The 24,009-nt window shown below is 41.3% G+C and overlaps 1 protein-coding gene across 1 annotated transcript in view; it reads left to right on the top strand.

Annotated features, from left to right (window-relative positions):
- lama2 (laminin, alpha 2) overlaps window positions 1-24,009 on the top strand; it is a 194,450-nt gene that overhangs the window by 69,289 nt on the left and 101,152 nt on the right. Inside the window, exons 15-19 of the mRNA XM_080490875.1 lie at window positions 13,665-13,769; window positions 17,504-17,715; window positions 18,725-18,839; window positions 19,353-19,466; window positions 21,873-22,000. Of these exons, the coding sequence (XP_080347001.1) occupies window positions 13,665-13,769; window positions 17,504-17,715; window positions 18,725-18,839; window positions 19,353-19,466; window positions 21,873-22,000 (674 nt within the window). The remainder of the gene's footprint in view (window positions 1-13,664; window positions 13,770-17,503; window positions 17,716-18,724; window positions 18,840-19,352; window positions 19,467-21,872; window positions 22,001-24,009) is intronic.

Here is a 24,009-nt window from a genome sequence, read left to right on the forward strand (position 1 = left end):
TCCTGTTGCCTTCTCCGTCAGAAGCTGGCATGGCTGCCGTACACGACCGGGGGGGAACGCACAAAGAGAGAGAGAAGAGAAGAGAGAGAAGAAAGTCGAGGGGGGAGGGGGGAGGGGGGTGGGGGGAAGGGGATAACATACAATGTCCTTGTTGTGCTACATATATTATTTGCAATAATCACACTCATCCAAATACTTTCCAACTGTTATTAGATTGAACCAGCCTGAGCAGCTCTATCTAGACAGTAAGATGATTTCCTAGATTTAACCAGCCTGAGCAGCTCTATCTAGACAGTAAGATGATTTCCTAGATTTAACCAGCCTGAGCAGCTCTATCTAGACAGTAACGTGAAGCAGGAACATGAAATAACAAAGAGGCAACAACAAAAGAGGAACATGATTTTTAAAGTTTGAGCAAATGATGACAGACAACAAGCAACTTCAGAAGCACCTTTCGTGAGGAGTGAAAGTGTGTGTGTGTGTGTGTGCGTGTATGTGAGTGTGTGTGGCTTGTCCACTGGGTGTGGCCGGAACTGTTGTGGGGGGACCCGTGGTGACACCCCGGGGTCCGAGGCCACCGCGCCCGGACACCGCCACCCCGGCAGACAGAAGCCCCCCAGGCCCGGGGAGACCCCAGCGAACCACCCCAGAGAGCCCCGCCCCCGCCCAAAAAGCACCCGACGGAGAATGCAGAGAGGAATCCCCCCCAGGCAAGAGGGGCCCACAAGAGAAGGACAAAGGGCACAGGGCCCCAGGCCCCGACCCAAGCCGCCAAGCCGAGAAAAGGCCGGAGCAGGGCCCCCGGGCCGAGCGGGCCGAGAGCCCCCCCAACCCCGGCGGCGAGTCCCACCGCACCCCCGGGAACAGGCCCACCCACCGCCCCCCCCAACCCGGTAAGGCAGAGACGGCCCCAGCCGCCGCGCCCCGGACCAGCCCCGCCCCCAGACCCAGGAAAGCGAAGCCCGGCGCAGGCCCCGGTCGGAGAACAGTCAACTCTACACCCCCAGGAGCCTCATAATCCACCCGCCCCATAACCCCTCCCCCCGGGTCTTGATTGGGAAACCCAACCCATGACCCACCCCGCACACACACACACACCCACACACCCACACACCCACACACACACACACACACACACACACACACACACACACACACACACGGAACGGGGGGGGGAGTGATGACTCTCGCACCCTCAGGCCGCCGGCCGGGCCCCCTCCCGGCCACCGCGGTATCCCAACCTCCACCAATCCAACAGCAAGTGGAGAAGGAGCACCGCACCCCAGCCCCCCCACAAGCGCCGCGCCCGAGGGAGCGCGCCCCCCGTACTCCAGCCGCACTCACCCCGGGCCGGGGCGGGACCCCAGCGGGAGGTGCTGGGGGGAGCCACGTCTCCCGCCCTTCCCCTGCCCTATATGTGTGTTGGATGTATGTAAGGGTGTGTTTTTGTGTTTTGAAAAGGTGGATGCGATGTGTGTGTCTATGGTGCGGTTTAAAATTGGGGGGTAGCGGGGCCCGGGCGTTCTACCGCTGACAAGCGGCAGAACCCCGAAAGCGGCTTACCCCCTCAAGACCCACATTCTATGTGCATTTCTTTAGCTTTTCATTGGAAACGTGATCGCGATCCGTGCATTTAGGGTGTGCTACAGACACAAATTAAATCTTCACACTCTATGTTTGAGTGGACACAGTCAGGGTTGCAACGATTTTGTATCAGATTAAATCAAGACGGCTGCAATGTAATGTCTCAGATTGCTGCCATTTGGCAGGATTACTTTATTACCATTTTCCGATAGTACCAGCCAAGACAGGTAAATATGTCAACGCGAGCATGAAGATGTATCATTAGGACGGGCTTTAATACATAAACACACACTGCTTGTGATCTAAAAATATATCCCCTGGGTGGAAGTCTGCTGAGAATACACCCTGCTGGGATGTTCACCTCCCTCCCAGCCCTGCATCCCTGGATCTGCCTCAGCTAATGTTTGAAACTGTGCTGTGGTTTTCCGTGGCCACGATTAGACTTTATCACTCCAGCTGGTAAATAGCTGCAGTCCATGTTTCTGAAGTCGAGTTGTTGCCCTACTACAACAACAGACTGACTGTGATGTTTGTCTGTGTGTCATGGCTTAGAGGAATATACCACTGAATTTCATTACTTTGCACCCTGCAGGCCTGGCTTGTCATCTCACTTCTTTGTCTGAACTGCTATCCCTCCCTCCCTCCCTCCAACCATCCCTCCATCCCTGCTTCTTTTCATTGGTCCGCTCCTCTAACGCTCACTCCGTCTCTCCAGGACTCCCATTTTTCACCTCCCCATTCCTAAATCATCTCCCTCGACTTCCCCCAAGCTCTCTCCTCCCTCTCCGCTCCCTCCCTTTCTCTATCTCTCTCACTTGCTTTGTGTCTCTCGGGGTAAACAGTGTTTCGCCTGTTGAACTTGATAATCAACTGTTTTTCTCTTAGCGCACACGCACACTCTCGCGCACACTCGCACAAACTCCCAGGTCTATATAAGTCAGATAATGATGTGTTTTAGAGGCATTAGGGACAGCGAAGCAGAACTGCATGCCTCCAAACATGGGAAACAAACAAATTACTACTATCTGTGTGTGTGCGTGCATGCCTGCGTGCTTGTGTGCGTGTGTGGCCGCTTGAAGCAGTATGCAAGCCCCGTATGAAAAAGTGATTCCTCGCTTCAATTTCTGATCGCGTTACACAGATAGACGCTATGTGACTTGACTACGATTTTTGTTCGCGAGCACAAACGCGCACGCGCACGCCGATCTGTCATGTTCGTGCGTATCACTGGAAGTGACAGGCTGTGAACAGAATAATGAGCCAACGGTAGATATATAAGAGTACAAATGTGTGTGTGATAATGTTCTTCATCTCTTGCGTGACCTCCTGTGTCATTAATGCCACGGAGACTCATTGGCCCGTTAGCCTTCTTCACGGAGGCTCATTGGTCCAGAAGTGCGTTCGGCTGATGCTCATTGGGTGTTTGACAGCCCGTGTAGACCCAGGAACTGCTCATTCACAAGAATAACCTTTACTTGCATCAAAGTGAGCTACCAGAGCATAAACAAAGTTCTAAGTGAAGAACCAAACAAAACCTCACCATCTTGCAAAGTTGAGAGTATCACCCTCCAATGGCATGTTTTGCATGTTCAAGGCTTGTTTTAAGGTCTTTTGTCTTTTTAAAAAAAAAAATATATATATCTTTTATCCCTTCTGAAGCCTGCAATCAATTCAAGCAGATGCAATTTGCTCAGTATCATAGAAAAGAACAGGCTGAAATTCTCTCTTTTTTTTTTTTGTCAGAGCACTCACAGGACACCTTGTCTTAAGGTTTAAATGCTGTTTTAGGCACTTTTCCCTTGTGACAAGAGTACAGGCATGAGAAAAGCACTCACGATTTGGTTGAATTTTTCAGAGGAAACTAAATATGATAATAGTGGAACTGAAATTTCAGCAGTCTCATTTTAGCCTTCAAAAGCTGTCAAATTCTAACCCCCTTGTATCTATCGTGTACCGTGATTTACTAACAGATTCACAGTCGAGGCAGATGAAAGCTTCACGAAACAAAAAAATGCTCATCATTTGGAGAAAAAGACTGACAAAGATGGACAGAAACAGAGAAAGAGAGAGTTTTGGGGAGATTGAAGCCAGGAGATAAAGGCGTGATGGATGAACATGGAGGAAGGAGAAACATCTTCTGCTGACAGCTGATGAAAGAAAGCTCAAAATGTGCTGAAGCTCTTGTACAAACATGGAACTCAGCTTGTTATGAACTCCCTCACTAAGTTTGCTTTGTCTCTCGTACAACTTTTTGCAACCATTCATTAAATCTCTTGTTTTCCTTATCCATACAACCCTTTAGATATGACTTCATGTAATGTAATAGAGAGGATTCTAATCCAGGTGCAAACATGGGGTGAAAAGTGAAAATTAATTAAGTTAGTAGTCATTTTGGTTGAATGGCTCCATACGGCCTCATTAATCACAGTTGGGCTGGATCAGTGAAGTAACAGCATGATAACCTATTAATGTTAATGGCAGCTTTGGAATTTACAAATGTATATATAGATGAATATACAAGTGCTTACTTTTAATACCCTTCTGCAAAATGGTTTTATTTCTCTTGAATTAAATGCAGCCTGAAATCATCTTTCAAGTGATTGTCCTTACACTGAAGCTGCATTACTTCTGCAGCCTTTTTGCTTTCACTGCAGCGTCAGGTTCCAGCTCTGTGTTCAACTGATATGGTGATATTGGGAACACAGTGCATGCAACCCCAAGTGAACAAATGATCCCATTATTGTTTCCCTTGTCATTGTCATAGTCAGCATTACTGGATTTGAGCCTCTGACAGGACAGTTTTGGACCCGGAGATATATGTTTGACTCGTCCCATATAGCGGTTGACATCGTACTGTATTAAATCTCTCGTATAAGGTCTTTCTGCGAAACAGTTTTGTGACAAGCAGCTGACTTGTGGCTGATGGAAGAGACAAATGTGTGATGAGGAGTTTGTCCGTAATGTTCATTTTGATTCCACGAGATAGATTTCTCTTGTCTTCCTCGGTTTCTTCTTGCCCCCATTACATAGCCGGAAAACTATCTTCACACAGGCCATTGTGGATTTGTTCCAGTTTTCAACAAGCCTACATTAGCTCAAAATGAAAATCACTACATGTGGTTATCAGAACAAAAGTTTAGATCATTTTGGCAATCTTATTTCTTTTCATTTCACCAAAAGAAATAGATTAATAGTTGAGCAAAGTAGTTTTCAGTTTCTTACAATGAAATAATCTTTTGTCTTCAGGATTGTACCTGTGTGTGAACAATATATTCTTTGAGGAGACAATGACAGAGGAAACAGCTGTTCTCAGATAAAAAAAAAAAAAAAAGTGTGACATGTGAAGTTTCCAGTCAATATTATTTCATGTGAGCTGATAGAAAATGATAATCTTGTGTTTCCATACTAAAAAATGAACAATCAGCACAATGTTTATTCTTGATGTTGACGCGACAACACCTACAAAGGTTATCTAATACTCACAGGGAGAGCTGCACTGACTGTATTGAATATTGTGTGTCATTCTGCTTTTGTTTGTTGCTTCAAGTCTGATACACATCAAGCTGCTGGAGTTTCACTTTAAAGAGCCGGTGAGCCGTGGGAGTGCACAACAATAATTGATTGGCTCTCAGAGACTGGAAAGCAAATCAGTGAGCTGCTCTTAGTCATCTTCTTCTGGATGAGAAGTGCATACTGAGTTACAGTACGTTGAACTTTCTCTCTCTTGTCACTCGCAGCAATAACTATCACATCACAGTCCGGTACACAACCACTTCATAAATCAGCAATGTTTCTTCGGTCTGCTGTCTCTTAAGTCTCGCAGATGCCGTTTTAATGCGTGGCGTAGCTGCATGTGAAAGTTCATCAAAGTATTGGACGATATGTCGAAAGTCTTTTTAGAATGTCTTGCTTCAGCTGAACTCTCCACACTCTGGCGTAGTTCAAAATGAAAGAGCAGACTGAAGACATCTAACCGGACCAAGCTGAAGATCTCAGGTGTGAAAACAGCACCTTGCAGCATGTCTTTGTTTGGCTCGAGCAGCACATGACTTTCTGCTGCTGTTTTGACTCCATAGGCTTTCAAGTGATTGTGAGCTCTCAGCTGGGGAAAAGTAAACACCCCAACAAGCCCACCATGCTGCCCAGCACGCAGCATTGTGGTGAAAGTCATAAAAGCTTGGCATAGTATACACCGGAGAAGTGTCCAGTGTGACATCTGTTTGAGTGCCATGGAAAAAAAAACAACAACAAAAAAAAAAAATGCAGGTGTGAACAAACTCAACTAAAATGTGTGAATTTTCCTTTTAATATTGTTATTTTCTTTTTCTTTGAGGTCAGAAAATGGATTTGAAAGTGTGAGCGCACTTGTAAATATACCTTCTCCTAGATTACAGAAGAGCCATTTTAGTGAATATTGTGCATAGCAGAATGTAATTGCTTGCCTGTGAGTATCAGAACCCTGATAGACCTTCACTACGAGCGATTTTCTTCCTCTTGAGGCATGAAACTGAAAACAATTTTAACAAGTGACTGCTTGTAGCTTTAAACTTGAAATTGCTCAACTTATTAACTTTTGTAGAATTACACATATCTACGTATGGAAAGGACCCAGGTAAATGTGACAGGACCGATTCAGCATCTATACTTTTGATAAATTAAAATGTTTCTTATATGTATCAAATAGAAAAGACATGTCAGATCCTTTTTTGTGGTAATCGTGCATATATATTCAAACATATGTAAGTCTGCATGCAGGCAGGCACACTCACACACACACATTCAAAACGGTTATTTTTATGTTTCTCAGCATGGATCCAGAAGCCAGAACATTCAAGTTGCATCATAGTTTTGATTCAGACAATACATTTCTTTTGAAATTGTGCAAATGTTCTATAAAACACTTTGAAATCCATTCAAAAGGACTTTTATTTCTGTAGTAGAAACAAGAAGTCCTGACAATCAGTCATAACTGAAGTACCATCATCTCTGGAAAGCAGTTATGAGCCAGTTTAAGTACAATAGGAAGTACAGATATTTGTGTTGAAATGTATAAAGTAGTCCAAAAAGCTAAGACTCAAGTAAAATAGAAATACCTGAAAAATCTAGTTAAGTATTTAACAAAGTACAAATAGATGCAGGTGTGGATACAGCCTGTAAAAATATGTAGTTTTCATTGGAGTCATTTTTGTGAAATTTACCACCTGTGTAGTACAATTGCCAATCAAGCCAATGAAGGGCGTTATCAGCTCTCACCTTTTGGCACCACTTTCAAGAGACAATAACTAAAAAAGCGACTCGCTCTAGCTTCAAACTTCCCTTGAAGCCAAACCCCATGCAGGGAACCTCAAACAACGTGCTGATCTACCACATTCCCATCTGCCATCAGACTACGGGAAACAAAGCAGGGACCCCGAGACCCCTGGGATGTTCTCAGTGGCATGGGGTCCAGAGCGAGAACTCAAGCTCTGCAGCATGCAAACAGGACCCCCAACACACACACACACACACACACACATCCTCACACACAGCTGCCAAAATATTGGCAAACTCTCACAGTCTCGGGGAAAAAAAACCCGCCACAGAAGTATTTACCTTCTAAAACCTAAAGCATACTTTATTGATTTCCTTGAGGAAATTTCATCTCTGCATTCAACCTATTCTAATTACACATGCAAGGAGCGTTTTATATATACATACTATATATCTCCTTTAGATAGAGATTTTACTTGGAAAAATCTGAATAGCTCACGAATACTGCATCTCGGAGGAAATGAAAGCGGTGGGGTGAGTTTTTTGGCGAAACCAGGACAGTGTCCACTTTCGGTTTTGATGTCTGTGAAATTTCCTTTTCCTCAGACTGACACAATAAAGTCTTTTTTGGTTGTATGTTGTTCAGTATTTCACTGTTTATTGGTCCATCTGGAACCAATCTCACCCCACAGCGAGGAACAACAATGGTCCGTGTGTGTGGGTGTGTGTGTGTGTGTGACTAGTTGGAAATGAAAACTTGTGATACCAATAGCAGACGTAGACATCAGGAAAAACATGCTAGATGCGCCTCCTTTCTTTTCTTCTTTTCTTCTGTCTGTCTGTTGTTGTGTCTTCCTCTATATGTGTGTCATTAGGGGAATCTGTTTACTGAAGCTTTTGTGGCAATCTGGTTTTCATTTCCTGAAGGATAAATGTTCTCTGACCTCCTCTCTCCCTCTCTCCCTCTCTCCCTCTCTCCCTCTCTCTCTCTCTCTCTCTCTCTCTCTCTCTCTCTCTCTCTCTCTCTCTCTCTCTCTCTCTTGTTCTCTCTCTCTCTCTCTCTCTCCTTTTGTACTCTGCAAACTGACAGCACACAGTTGTGGAAGGTGTGAACAATCTGTTTGGATTTCAATTCCGTGGCGTTACCTTACACTGATTGTAACTGGTGTTTACGTCACTACTGTACTTTCATTTTAGAAAAGTGACGTTTCCTTCCGTTACTTTATGCCTCAGTGCTTCATCACTTGTTAGTTTCATAAACAAGTACTTTAATATATCTTTTTTTATGTTAAATGAATAACATTGATATTTTTGACCACAATCAAAGGACATTCATTTCAACATGGAATGAGAAAAATATCTCTCATTCTTCAAGCTCTGTCTTATTTTTCTATTATGCTTCAGTATCCTCTTTGGCAGCCTGTATAACTTGGTCTCCCGAACACTGCGACCTTCCAAAAAAAGGTTGTATAGCCTGATTTATGCCCCACCAAGGTTTTATAGAGACCGTCTCCACAGAGTTGTTTGGGCTGGTCCAGTTTTGGTCCTTATCTGAACTGTGAGCCTTTTTATAACTCAGGTTGAACTTTTCTAAACTATATCCAATCCATTCAGTTTGTCTCAGGTGGAATCTATTCCAAGTTGCACGAAACAATTTGAACAGGACAAGTTCTTGCTGGAAATTCTTTGCGTACTTCAGTATATTTAATTTATATTCAAAAGGTCATGCAAAAGTATTTTTCCCCGGGCAGAAAAGAGTGTATACAGACGCACTCGACATTGCAGATAGTGTATGTAGTGCACCACTGTGGATATGTTTTGTTTTTTAACACAACCTTTCTTGTTTTCTTTTTGGAGGACGGAATAAATACCCATGGGAAAGCAGTTTAATGTTTATCATAAAATCAGGAACTAATGATTTGCAATCTGATAAACTGAATGTTTCGTCGATCACAACCAAACTTTAAGAAACAGACAATCACAACTTCTCACGTTTGCACTTTGGTTGTCATCGGTTTACCTCAAATGCATGTTTGACTGTGAGAAAACACTCAAATACACTTGGGAAATATGCAAACTCCACACAGAAATGCTTTAAAACTCAGACTTGAACCAGGGATTTCTTGCTGTGAGGCCAAAGTGTGAACCACTTCTCAGAGAAACATTCACCTCTCAAAATTTCCAGCAACTCCTATTACAATTGTAGTACGTGCTATAATGGGAATCGTCACTCGGTCCTGACTTTTTTTAAGAAGCTGCTACCATGAAAATAAAGCAGACACATGTAAACTTTTCACACAATAGTAAAACATGCAATATTTGTAAATCCTTGCATCCTACTTTGATTCACAATCACATTTCCTATTAAAAATCAGGCTTGTAATACAATAACCCATGTATGTGAAATGAAATAGTAAAGTACTTTCTCACTATCTAACGACACTATTAACACTGATATGGATTAACTTGCAGAATAATAAAATGTTTTTTAAAGCCATGCAAAAGTCATCAGTTCTCAGGTGGGAAAACTGAATGATATAATGTATATTGTCACATCTGGATCTACTTTACATGAATGTGAAAGAAAAAAAAGTAAACAATGCTTCCTAAACTTTTGTCTTTCTTTAATCAATGTTTCAGAAGTAGTTTTCAGTCACATTATGCGTCTTTGTTTTTTGGGTGTTACATGATTGAAAAGTGTATTCCCCTGGTAAATGGTACCAGATTAGGGAGTATGATCCATTTTTGGGATGAGTTTTTGGTTGTTATGTTTAAGGCCAAAATGTTGAGCTTCTTTAGACAGCAAACCTCAACGAGAGTCAATAGGTTATAAAAGAGCTGTTTGTCTTTGTCAGATAAGCAAATGGCACATTTGTTCATGGGCATGACCCACATCCTAAACCCTGCTGCTCATGCTCCAAATGCATGTTCACTGCAAATGTGGCATAGATAGAAAGCAAAATAATCAGGCTTTCCAGGGTTACAAGATTCATTGCTTGTCTGAGTCTGTCCGCACTGCAGCAAAGGATTCAGAGCTCAGTTGAAGCCATGTTGATTGATTAGAGAATGTTTCTTATTTAATATCGCATAATTAATCTCACCTTCTCCTGACATGTCACCCTGTAGTATTAGCAGATAATAAATCTCATAACTTTAATCTGCTCTTATAAGCTGTTGTCTCTGGCTCTCATCTCTGGATGTACTTATTTTTTTTGTCCCACATGAGTTGATAAACAATACAAAACAAATGAAGCGTCTTCATACAGAGCAATTTATTGTCCCTATTTACATTTTACAGTTTTTGGGAGAAAAAAAAAAAAAAAAAAAAGGTTGACATTTGTATTGCAGCAAAGGATCAAGGGCACACATTTCTAGTCTTAAGAGCATGTTTGGTTAAGTGCTTCCTCACATTTTTCTTTTAAGACAATATTCCTTTTGTGATGTGAGATTAGTTTTCTTTATCCGTCCTGCCACATACAGTATTATAGTAAGCTGAAGGACTTGTATAAACTGATACACTCTTGGCCGTGACAAAGGGTTTCACTCTAATGAAGACTGTGTCAGGTTTTTGATGAGGGTTTTAACATTGAGGATTATGTCATGTTCTTCTTATTCTGGCCACTAATAGAGTTAATAACAGGCTTATCGAGCTCACAGGGGGATCCGACTGATGTCTTCTGCAGCTTTGTGTGTGTGTGTGTGTCCGTGTGTGTGTGTGTGTGTGTGTGTGTGTTTATTCTTCCTTTGCTTCTACTACTCGTAATTCTCCTCTCCCGCTGTGCTATTGTGTCGGCCTTTTCTCTTTCCGGGATTTCGTTTCTTTATTTCCTCTCGCCCCAGGGTGGCGATTCGCCATCAGGTTGCCATGACAAAAGCCTTGATTACTGTCCAGGTTAGGTGGAAACCATCAGAGAAATGAGTTTTCTGAGAAATGTCAATAATTTCAAAGGAAGTAAATTGCTAAATCCAGGAGTTTCTCAATGGATGAAGAGTCATCCTTAAAAGCTCCCACTGCTGCTTCTCAGCTTATAACCTGCTGCATGCTCAGTGAACACCACTGTGTAGAAATACAGAGAACACCAAAATTCATCAATGGCTCTTTGCACAACAGAAATGATTATCTTGAGTGGATTTTCATCCAACTTCTGCTTGAAGCTAAAACTTGTTGGGCCCATCCAATGTAACACAGAAGAAGAGAACTGTAATTTTGCTCAAGAATTTTAAAATGTGTTTCATGGTATATGCATCAGAGGATGACTTCAGTGGGAACATCCACGTGTGGCTGTAGCGTTTGCATGTTCTCCCTGTGGGCTTTCTCTAGCTTTCTCCCACGGCTTGTTTGTTAGGTTACTTTGTGACTCTTTCCTGTCGATGTGAGCAGATATCTAGCAGGTGATGAAGATGGATGGTAACATACATACAGGTTGTCTTTCAGTTCATGCTTGTCCGATTTTATATCAACACAATCCCTCAGAGAGTATTCTGAGAAGAATTTCCTTACACTCATTCACTCTCTCAAACATCAACGGAACGGAAGTTAGAGGTAACCGAGACTGACGGTAACAGCCACCGGATCTACAATGCAGGAGAACTGAAGGCAGGTTGAGTGATGGAGGATTTTTCACTGAAAATACTGTAATAGTTTGACACACTGTGTTGTTCTCATGTAAGCTATACCTGTCAGAAAAAACCCACATATGGCTCAAAGTAATTACTGCTTTTGTAATTACATGAAAGCTCTATTGAGTCAATTCTGGTGTCTTTGTGTGTAACTGTGGTAAAATCCAGATTTTTTTATGTGAAAATGAAGTCTATAGATAATATTGACTTTACAAGCTTCACTTCAGCTGCACGATAGTTTGTTCTTATGTGTGAGGACACCATTGTTTGTTCCTCAGCAGATTTTTTTGTGGAGGTCTTCCTTGTTGGTTGTTATTTTTATTGCTCTGTGAACTCGGGTGTCCGGAGATACATATGTGGATACATACAGCAGCTTAGCATACGGCTAAAAAGCAGACCTCCTTTACTTAATGCAGTGTCTGTTCTGGGCTGTGGATTACCTAATCGAGAGGGAGATTCAGCAGCACACCTGAGTGATATGTGCATGCGGCGTGGATTTCAACCGTGGTTTTACTGTCCTCTGGAGTCCACATCAGCAAATGGAGGTGGATCGAGAATAAGTGTTATGGAGTAAAATATCCAATGCACTTTCAGGCCTGCTGGGGTGTATACGTGTATTTTCAGTCAGCTGCAAAATGGGTGATTCCACCTCCAGGTTTAAAATCTGAGAGTAATGATGTAGAATAGAGGAGGTTTATAGAGGTATTAAGCCCACCTCTTACTCCCTCACTAACTCTCGCCATCTTCCCTTCACAAGCTCCTCTTCTCCATCTCTCTCTCTCTCTCTCTCTCTCTCTCTCTCTCTCCCTCAGTGTCCCCCTCTCTCTGTTTTATGGTGGCATTATTATCCTGCTCTCCCACCCATTACTGTTCAGGTTGGAGCGGAATAATAAATTTCAGGATCATGCCGATGCAGCGTTTCTCTACCTTGAGCTCATTCTGTGGACTCAACAGAAACGCTGCACTCCAACAGCACAGGACAACAAAGATTGTGGGCTGTACCCGGCTCCTCCGTGGTTTTCACACCCCTAAATTACTTTTGAAAAAAATAAATAAAAAATGAATAATAAGTTTAGAAGCGACTCCAGTCAAAAGTCATACAGTTATTTAGATGTGATGTGAAGTTCACAAATGCAACATTGTTTTCCTATCATGCATTTGTGCAGATCACGTTGCATTGAATTAGTCACAATAATTTATAATATGTTTAGGTTACATGCCATTCTACAAATGAAAAGTCAAACATGTGCTCCTGGGTTATTGTTTGACATGTTGCCAGCTACTAATCCAGTACATGAGAGATTGTGCATTAGTGTCCATGTTTCTGAGTGCCTGTGATTGGCCTGAAATCAATAATGATCGCCATGTGGCCTTTTGAAGGAAGTTGTGCTTTGTATGTGATGTCGGAAGATTGACGTGTTTAAAATTAGATTTTTGAGCACTTAAAAATCAAAAATAAAGTATCTTGCAAGAAAATTAGTAATGTATTATTTGGTCTTGTGGAAGTCTGTTGTTATCTTCTGTGTACATTTGTTTCATGTTTCATACATATGTTTGAGCTGGATTTCCTTGTTCTCATTTTAAAGAATGCACAGTGTTTTTGAAGGAATCTGTATGTGTCCATGTAAGACATGTTACCTCATATCAGCTCGATCCAGTGTTGAATCCCAGTTCCTTCTTAGAGTTTTTATTGTTTTCCTGTCCTGCATGAGCTGCGACTCTGGTTACGTCCCACCATTCAAAAAGCATGCCTGTTGGGTTAAAAGTGACTTCAAACTGGTCCAAGATGTTCGCTTGTGTGTGGGTGAATGTTTCTTTTTCTGCACATCCGTGTAAATTGTAGCTGTGGGTGTGATGGACTGACAACTTGTGTCAGAGATAAGTACAGTACTTGACTTCATCCAATGTTAGCTGTAATAGGCTCTGGAGTCAATTGTCCTCATGTGGATAAAGTCAGTAATGATGGTGGATACTCACATGGATTTGGTGATATGATCAGATGTTACATATTGTAGTGTTCGGGTCACCCTGTCCTGATGATTATTGTTATTTGGACAGCTTCAGAGAACAGCACACTCGACTCGGATATGTTCCTGACCAGTCCTCACTTTGTATATGAATCTGGATGGAGGATTATGTTTGAATTTGCTGATTGGTGGAATAATGAAACAGTGACTCTGATCATGGTTTTTTTCCCTCTCTCTCTTCAGGTTTCAGCTTACGGAGGAAGTGTGGTCTTCACTGTGTCTTATACTACAGACCAACAGGAACAAACACTCATCAGAGTCACATCGGAGCCCGACCTGATCATAGAGGTATGTTTCCCCAACACATTTAACGTTTACATAGACTGTACAATGTTGGAAGTACATTTACACAATTATTTCCATCTGCATCTGTTGGCTCCATCAGCTCTTTGGTCAAAGGCTTTGATCAGGAGTATTTCTAACACCGAAAGAAATACATTATTTGGGTTATAGGAGGAAATATTCATATGGGTACTCCAGTCTATATGCTGTTCCTGTACTACGTTTGGCTGCATTATTTATCCTTACACACAAAACATTGGTTTTTAAAACAGTGCCATCCTCTAAATGATCTGGCGAAGAGAAAGCGTCAAAACAGACACAAACACACACACACTTGCGCACCCACATGTACACGTACGAGCAGCAGTGTATTGCTGAACTTAGCAATAAAAGATGCAGATAGAGAGGCTCTTCCCTTTCTCGCTCTGTCTCTTTTTATAATGAGCAGGTTGCGTTATGATGTATGGCAGCAATAAGCAGAGCAGCAACACTATTAGTTAACTGTTATATATCCCACTAAACAACAGTGTTTGTGTGTGTATGGGAGCATGCAGTGCACACGCACAAACACACGCGCTCCCGCATTAAAATGGTGTGTAATGTGTGTGCATGGTTGTGTGTGTGTGTTCAAGCTGTGGATGTTATCCAGTTATTTTGCACAGTGAACTTCCTACCAGTGATGTGTTAAAGAAGTTGGAATGTTAATTAGAACTGTTGGAAAGATTTTCAGCTCTGTGTGTGTGAGTGTGTGTGTGTGTGTGCGTGTGAAGCAGCCCTCTGAAAGCAGTAAGCAGAGATTAGATTTTGAACACACAAATCCACACAAATTGACACAGACGCAGTAAGTGATTTTCTGATTTGAATTTTAGGCCCTTAATTTTGTGAAGGCGTCATAAAACTGCATGCAATTTGAAGAAATTATAAATTATCTCAACGAGGAAAAGCAAAGAGATTAAATAAAAATGTAAAAAAAAAAAAGAGGTATGGACAGTAAAAGAAAAGGAAACAAATAAAAAGCAGGTGATGAAAAGAAAATAGGAAAATAAAGAATTGCTTGAGAAAATGCACACAAAAGAATCTTTGATGGGGTGCAAAATGATTGAGAGTGAATCAAGAAAGGCAAGCACAAGTAAATAATCATCTGAAACAATCACAATGAAAAAGAAGCTGGGAAAAAAACCCCGGAAACATTCCAGACTTTATGAAGAATGTAATTAGCAATATAACACATATAAAGAAAATCTAAACAATTGTGATATTATGATACGATATAGACAGATGGCACCATTTGTTTTTCAGTTTTTCCTGCCCTTTGTTGAATGTGTACATGTTAGCTTAAAGAAAGGAAACGATAGACTGAAGCTGAAAAAAATGAAGCACATCAAGGGAAAAAGCAGCCGGAATTGCATAAATTAAAGAACATTTTGCAGTTAAAAAAATATAATGCAAGAAGGGTACTATGTAAAATAGAGACAAGCATAAGTAAACAATGATGTAAAAGAGTCCTGCAGAAGAAAGAAGGGTGGAAAGTAGACAAAACCAAGAAAATGTAGGAATAACAAAACATTTATGCAAAACAAAACAGATGCAAATAATGCTGATATTTGAATGCATGGAGACACAGATGTCACAAATAATTGTTTTAAAATGCCAGGCTCTTTAAATATAAATAAATGAAGTTGTAATTAACGCACATCCATTTGTGGCCGTCCGCATGGTGGAGCAGTGGTTCGCACTCTCGCCTCACAGCTCGAGGGTCATGGATTCAAATTCGGGACGGACCTTTCTGTGTGGAGTTTGCATGGGCTTCCCGCTGGGTACTCCGGTTTCCTCCCACAGTCCACAAAAATGCACGTGGGGTTAATCGGTGATGCTAAAGTGCCTCGAGGTGTGAATGTGAACGTGTGTGTTTGCCCTGTGTTGGACTAGTGACCTGTTCAGGGTGCATCCTGCCCTCACTCAGACCTGCACAGTATAACGCCTTAGAGAACATGGATGGATGGATGGATGGATGGATGGATGGATGGTTGTGGCCAAAGCATTTAGTAGAAGAATCAGAGATAAAAATGAGTAAAATGTATATAAAAAAAAGGAAAATTAACTAAAAAAGGAATAAGAAACAGAAATGAGGTAGTCAGGAAGGACAAAATAAGAGTAAAGCAAGATTAAAAGGAAAGAAAAAAGTGGATAAGCAGATGCAAGGAAATGGTGAAGAGCGAAAACTGAGCGACGGATCGTCACAGACCAATGAGCTTGTGTTATTTAAAGACGTGTCAGTGGGATCGACAGACTGGGAGGAGACGGGGGAGGAGGAGAGGACGACAAGTGTCGGTCTTGTTGTCAACAAAAAGCCTCTCCAAATGATGACAATAATGAACCACCTACACACTGTCAACCAGCTCTCTCCCTCTTCACTGTCTCTTTTTCAGCCTTTGTCTCATTCGCGTTCCTTCCCTTCACCCCGCTCCCCGTCTGCTCCCTGCACATCTGCATGGAGTTGTGATATTTTTCTGTTGCATTGTTTGGTGACGCGCGGGAAGACGTTTGTGTTGTAAGTATTTGGGATCTGAATAGATAATGAGCTCCCTGTCTTTGTTTGTCTGCGGCGCTTTGTTGTCTTCCGCGTCTTCCCCTCAGTTCATCCGCAGTCGATCAGCCTCCATCAGCACTGTAAAGAAAGTTCACACAAAAGTCTGCATGACAACAATAACACGACAACAGTCACTGTTCCGCAGTGTGTTTGCTTTTTCAGTTGCATCGTTCAGGTTAAAACAACAGAAACTACCAGATTGGTAACAGCATTGTTGACCCCAGATATATGAAGAAAATTGCATTTCTTCTCTTTTGTTGGTAAAAAATTTAAAACAACAAAATATGTATTAATTAAGATAATAATAATAATATTAAATGGTAGGAGGCATTTCCTCAGCTGGCTCCCCACAACATTTATTTGCAGGCTTTATTATAAGATATTTTCTTTAGGCCGTGCAATCTTTTTTCTTTCTTCTTTTTCTTCCTCGTTTTCCCACAGCTTTGACTTTTTGACAAAGCGTTTCCCATGCATATTATTCTGTTTAATGTTTGGTAATTTTCCTTCACTAGCACATCAATCTCCATGGTATCAGTTTTCACCTTGTCCTTGTGAGGGTTCTGGCCCAGAACAGTCTGGGGAAAAAAAACCCAAACAAAACATTTAGGTTAGAGTATGGATTATATATTTATTCAGTCCCATTTTAAGTCCTGCTGCCATTTATTCTTCAGTCGTTGTAATTTACTCTGCGGCGACTTCTGGTCAGTATGCAACGTTTCTTATTTCACTTTATCGCTGCATCTCTTTGCCGTGCTACTCGTTGTCTTGAGTATTTACAACTCCCTCCACCTCCTCTCTTTCAATTAGTTTTTATTTAATGGTTTATTGGCATGGTACCCCCCCCCCCCCCCCCCCCTTCCATCAGTGGTTGTCACTCTGTGTTAGCCGCTACATGCCATTGATTGGCTCTCAACAAGAGATAGTCAGATACCAAGCCCGGGCTCAGTTCACTTTGCCTTTCGTCCATTCAAGATGTCAATAGAAACTGAGGCTCATTACCTAATGACACATCATTCACTCTCACTGCTTCTTCGTGATCAGAGACGATAGGATAGCCCTTCCACAGTAAAGGCCAAAAAAAAACCACTCGCTTTCTACCTTAATGAAACTGTAAGTTAATTAAAACATTTTTTATTTTTTTCTTCTCCAGGGAGGCGGGATCAAGATTATTGACAAGAGGTTCGGCCAACCCGTGTACCCCTTTTCCCCCAGCACCAATCACATTGTTCTCCTTCCAGAGAACTTCCTTGTTTCTGAAACTGCTCAGCAGATTACTCGGAGAGATTTCTTGTCTGTGTTGGCAAACGTGACCAAAGTGATGGTCCGGGCCTCTTACAGCACAGAAACCAGCGCACTTTACAGGTACGAGTCAATAAAACTAACATGGAGTCTTTTTAACTCACCAGTGATCAACGATGCTTAAAAGGCACTCGAGCACAATATGTAACGTGTCAGTTTGTAAAGTTTAGTTGTATTTGGTGGTGCAACAAGTGGCAGAGAACTTTGTAACAACCAGGAATAATGGCCAATAACAATATTTTGGACATTCTGAGTGTAATAAAGTTGCGATAGATAAATGGCCAATAATGTGAAATAATTTCACAACCACGACTGAGAGAATGTTGCACAGTATATTTCCTTAATGAATGATTAGGATGATTATCCCGTCCACTCTACCTTTTTTTCATGAGCAAACTGTACAAACCCTACGAAAACTGCTTTTATTTCAAAGAAATGCATTATTTATATTTTGTCTGTCTACGTGCTTGAATGCAACTTAATGCTGCCATGTTATCATTATAGATATAGATATAATCATAGATATTCAGGTTTATTCGGAGGGGGGTGAACTGGTGTACCTAATGTTTTGACCGGTGAGTGTGCGTATATAATTATAGGTACATTTATTTGATGATAACATCTAGCACATCCTCAGTATCACTGCATTCATGCCAGAAATTTCATGATCGGCTCCATTTTTGGACTACTTGTGCATGCAAATGGTTATAAGTAAAATTAATGTTGCATTAACAGCTATTAGTTTTTGTCGTACCAAGTAAAACGAGTCACCCAGAGGTGAGTGTCCCAGGCAGCTCTTTTAATAGGCTCTGAATGTCCCCACTTTAACCTTGTGTAACCTGAACATAAAGATGATGTTTTTTATGGCGGAAGCTTATTGCTTTCTGGGAATGAATTCTTCCTGAGAGAATGAACTTGGGTCATAAAAGTTCTAAAAGCCTAATCAGCCAAACTGCGCTGTTTATACACACGTTTAAACTGTGAAGATAGAGGGACGAGCAATGTGCCGAAAGGTTTTTACAGTTTGTCTGTGTGTGTGTTTGTGTGTGTGCGTGTGTGTGCGTGCGTGCAGACTCCATTCGTTTTCAATGCAGGTAGCGAGTCCTTCTGCCAGAGGAGAGGAAACGAGAGCATCAGCTGTAGAAATGTGTTCTTGTCCTCCAGGATATGATGGAACATCATGTGAGGTAAACACACACACACACACACACACACACACACACAAACTTCATTTTTTAAATCCTTCTGTACAATAATCAATAAAAAGCATCAACTCATCAGTTTAGTACAATCTTTCACTGAACAGACTTTTTCATTTGGTTATTAATTTATACTCAACCAACTGCACCTGCAAGTTTTTTTTTTTTTTTTAATCTTGCTGACATAAATTCATGAAAAATTCAGGTAAACTTGGAAAAAGTTTGAATATTACTTAGAATTTTAGGAAATAAACAACATTTCCACATCCACATATTACATTATGACCTTTACACTTGTTTTTCCTTCCAGTCAAGACTGGTACATGCGGTGCGTTTAGCGCAGTGCTATTCAATTAACAAGCAACTACAACTGACACCAAATGAGAAGTTTCTTTCAGCAGAACTGCAACATTGATTTGTAGCTTTATGTTTTTTAAATCAAATATGACACGAAAACTGACAGCCCAGCTTTACTAAATGAGCTGGTTGTGTGTGTTTCAGTCATGCATTCTTGGTTTTCGGAGAGTCAACGGGAACCTGTACAATGGTGTGTGTGAACCCTGCCACTGCCACGGACACTCGATGCAATGCCACGAAGTCACAGGACACTGCCTGGTAGGGCTTTTACTCTGGTTGAATATGTTGTTTTTATTATGTCTGCTTTACCATTTGGCTTCATTCATCTTTTTACTAGTTAATTTGGTTGTTTTTATTAGTAAGGCAAAAAGAAAATTGCAGCACTAAGATCATGTGTTACAAATAAAAAATATATATTTTTTTAATATATCAATTGGTAAACTATAGAAGTTTCTGGAATTGGTTGATGCAAATTTTAATGAATTGAAGTAATATCATTTTTCAACAGATTTGTGTAATTATGATTGTATGAAACTATGAAAATGTGCTGCCATGTATTTCTTGTGTTCAGATAATGTTTGTTATTATTACAGAATGATATTAAGTCCTGATTTTTTTTTTTTTTTTACTGTCAACAGCGTTCCACTTTTTCCATGATACTAATTGAGCTCAGATTGCTGTGAGCCATGCTTTATTTTTTATAAAAATTTACAATTGAAATTTCATCTAATAACTCTAAAAAGCCCCTCCAAAAAGCAGTTTGTTTGGAGTGTGAGAGATCCCAAGCGAAGAAAAGCCCATGTTCTGCATTAGTTTGACACAATTCGCACAGACAATATTGTGTGTCCAAGATGACTTAAATATTAATCGGATCTTTGGTCATTTTATCTTGTTCAATTAAGCTATTTTAAATTTGCCTACTAGTGGTTGCTGGAGGAACTGCAAGGGAATCGCTCCTTCATGAACACACACACCAACCTTCACATATGGATCTGTACACACACACACACACACACACACACACACACACACACCCTGGTCTCCATATTGCCAAAGGCTTAAGCTGTCAGTTAGCATCAAAATATATACACACACACACACACACACACACACACACACACACACACACACACACAGGCTGGTGGGTTTTGTTTTACCATGTGATGTTTTATTATAGATGAGGAGGATGCTGGGGTATGTCAGAGGGAGATGCACTCTCAGAACAAGACAACAGACCGACAGGCAGGAAGGTTCTTGCTCGGTCTTAGACACACACACGCATACCAGAAGTGCACAAACAGAACAACAGTTTGACACCAACTCACGCACAGTGACAGGCAGATCGATCCACGCACACACACACACACACACACACACACACACACACACACACACACACACACACACACACACACACACACACACAGACCTACAGAAACACACCCATGGAACTCTTTCCCGAAGAGGCCTGCGATTGCTGGCTATCGTTGGATGACTGAATGATACCAAGGTCCTATAGGTGAACACAGTGTGACATTTAATAGCACATGCAAACTGGCAAATAATACAAAATCTAAATGTGTCTCCCAAGAAAATACTGCGTAGAAAGCTTAATTCTTCTTATGGAGACGTCGTCTTTGCATTTTGGCTGCTCCTCTTTGCACTCGTTCTTCTCAAAAGAAAGTCCAAACCAAAGTATCCTCAACATCATCAACAGAAACGTTATTGTGAAAACATGTTTCTTTCAGTCCAGGGTTTTTGCACCAGTCAAATTGAATCGCATGTGATGCTTCAGCCTTTCAGAGTCAGATTCATGAGACACATGTAAGCAGTGGATGTATTGCAGCTGTACTTGTTATCATGATGTTATGGAAGATGCTTTCCCCATTGAATGAGAATCAACAATAATAATTTTGCAATAATGCGGACAGTTTCACATCCACACAATCAGGACTCGTCAACAATCCTTATTTCTTTCTTTCAAACAATTCCATATATAATCTGTATTTTATTAAGGCTTGTGCTCGATGTATTTTAATACCATATGAAATTGGTCTGTTAACAAAAACATCATGATAATCAGCTTTTAAATGAAGGGAAGAATTTGCAGCTCACCCTCACTGAAACTCGCCCAGATTTTTTATCGCATTAGAGAAAGAAATCGAACACCTACATTTTTTGGGTGGATTCTCTGCACGAATCGCTGTCTCCCTCAAACCTTTTCTTCTTTATTTTTTTCCGTGAGGTGGCTGTATTGTGATCTATCATCAAGAAGAAGTCGCTGAGATTTGAAGTTAAACCAAACTGGACAGTATTAACACAACTAACTAATTACTTATTACTAATTACTAATTATAATAATATTATGGCCTGTATTAGCTATTAATGTTTTCTTACACTTTTTGTACATGAGCAGGTTGTTAGAGGTTATTTTTCGTGAATCACGTGTGCTTGGTCTTATTGTTTAAAAAAAAAACAAACAAAGAAAACGACTGTATCATGAACTGTGATCACCTCGACGTTGACGCTCCTGCTGCTTTGCATCTTGTGGAAACATTTGAACTGTTACAATTCCTCTGGTATCACCAAATATCTACTCTTATCTAAAATGCTCGTGGTCCTCATAATGACGTAACTTGTGTTTAATTTGTTTGTCTCCTGCAGGATTGCTCCCACAACACTGGCGGACCCCACTGCGACTCCTGCCTCCCTGGTTATTACGGCCACGCCACTCGGGGCTCACCTGCCGACTGTCAGCCCTGCGCCTGCCCACTCAATCTCCCGAGCAACAAGTAGGTTGTGAAGACCCAGAGATTAATGCCGCCCCGACAGCACGATTTAATCAAACGCTTCAATCTATCACTGCTGACCTCTCTAACTCTGCGGCCCCATTCCTCTCTTTTTGAACCCTCTCCTCGTAGTCTTCTCCTCTCTCTTGTCCTTTTCCCGACACTCTCGCAATTGTTTGTTCTCCCTTTTTTCCTTATTTCAAGGCCACCGCCGCAGCGAGAGCCCTCATCACTATGGGTAGGAATTTAATTGTGATGACATTAACAGAAATATCACCACCGCAGGTAGATGCATCCATACAAGTGGAAAAGCATCATCCCTGTGGGTGGAAATGTCATTGTCATCGGCACAATCAACGCAAGTGCGCGGAGAAAAGTTAACACGGTGGAAAATGCAAACCTCCTACAAGCAATTAAAGGAATTTAAAACTCAGTGCCATACTGCTTCTCTCGTATGGAAGGCCACTCATGCTGTGCCCGCGTCACATATTTAATGAAGAGTTGATTAGAGGACACCAAGCATCTTAGGAATGCAGCAATATTAAACAATCAGACAAATATATAGAAAAGCACGCATTTTAAAGTCTTCGTTCTAAAGTCCTGATCATTGTTCGGTCTTGTTTCCTTTGTTTGATATTCTATAGATACGTTTCTTCTGTTTTCTAATGTACACCGCTTTTGTTTATGCTGGATTAAAAAGGAAAAAAGGAAGAAAAGTTTAACACTCAATGAAGTTAATGTAAATCAGAAATTTGAAATTGTTAATCAACAAAGGGTGTTGTTACAAAAGAGTCAACGATTATACTCTCGGTATGATATTTTGAATATCATATTTATATGAATCTTAAGGGGATAATGTTAACATTGTTGGGCGTCGTGCCTGAGCCTTCATGTTTTCTTAGTAGTCATCGTTGTTTGGAGTGTTTCACTTCATTTCAGGGGAATACCTTAAAAAGAGCTCACATCTAGATCAGGTTAACATTTGCTAATAGCACCAGAAATCAGGATGTTGGGAGGCTTGGGAGACGAGACCAACTCTTCAAACCTCGCCAAACACAAATAACCGGCCTTCAATTATTTCGCTCATTATTGTTACTGCTTCAGAAGTCACATTAGTCACATTCACCCATTTAAAGACACACACACACAGACACACACACACCTATTATGGCGACGGCTGCCGAACAAGGTACTCGACCACCATTGGGAGCAATTTAGGGTTGAGTGTCTTGCTCAAGGACACTTCAACACATGACGGAGAGATGGGGGGGGGGGGGGGGGGGGGATCGAAACCGCAACCTTGGATTTAGAAGATGACAACAACACTTGAATTCTGTTTTTTCAATGATGGAAATGTGCAAATATACTCTGTTTGTGTGTGTGTGACCACGATTAAACATCATTTGGTTATAAATACAATTACTAGACTGTAAAATTCAAATACATCTCGCTGGTAATCTTTAGTCTGCAGCATGTGTAACAAATGTGTAACCTGCCATCTACAAGAAACTCCACTGGGGGTAGTAGCACCCTCTATCCCAAAACCATCTTCCCTAACTCAAATAATATAAATAATGTTTTTTCTATCTGCATCCACAGTTGACAGTGTCCTCAGAGCCTCGTCCAAGCATCCATGCAGTAAAAACAGCCCCATGTGAACCCATTTATCGATCACGTTTGTCAATATACGTGAGCTCACAGCGATCATCTGCAGTCCGTGTGCTGTGTGGTGCGATAGAAAGCTATTGCATGGCGCGCCTCCTCCCACTGAATGGTTCACCTGTGCAAAATAATGCCTGAATCACCTCCAGAACGCCACCTGTTAGTGTCGTCGCCTGCAGTGTGTGTGGCATAAACGATTATGATTGATGATGAGTAGCTGATAAAACAATCTCATCACAAGAACCCGTGGCTTTTTGCTCAACCCATGTCTCATGTCTTTAGAGGAGCCAGTTGAGATCCTGTACCGATAATCTCAGAAAGCAATCTGACTGACTTTGCTAAACAGCGAC

This window comes from Lipophrys pholis, assembly GCF_963383615.2.
Source record: "Lipophrys pholis genome assembly, chromosome: 21".
Taxonomy (NCBI): domain Eukaryota; kingdom Metazoa; phylum Chordata; class Actinopteri; order Blenniiformes; family Blenniidae; genus Lipophrys; species Lipophrys pholis.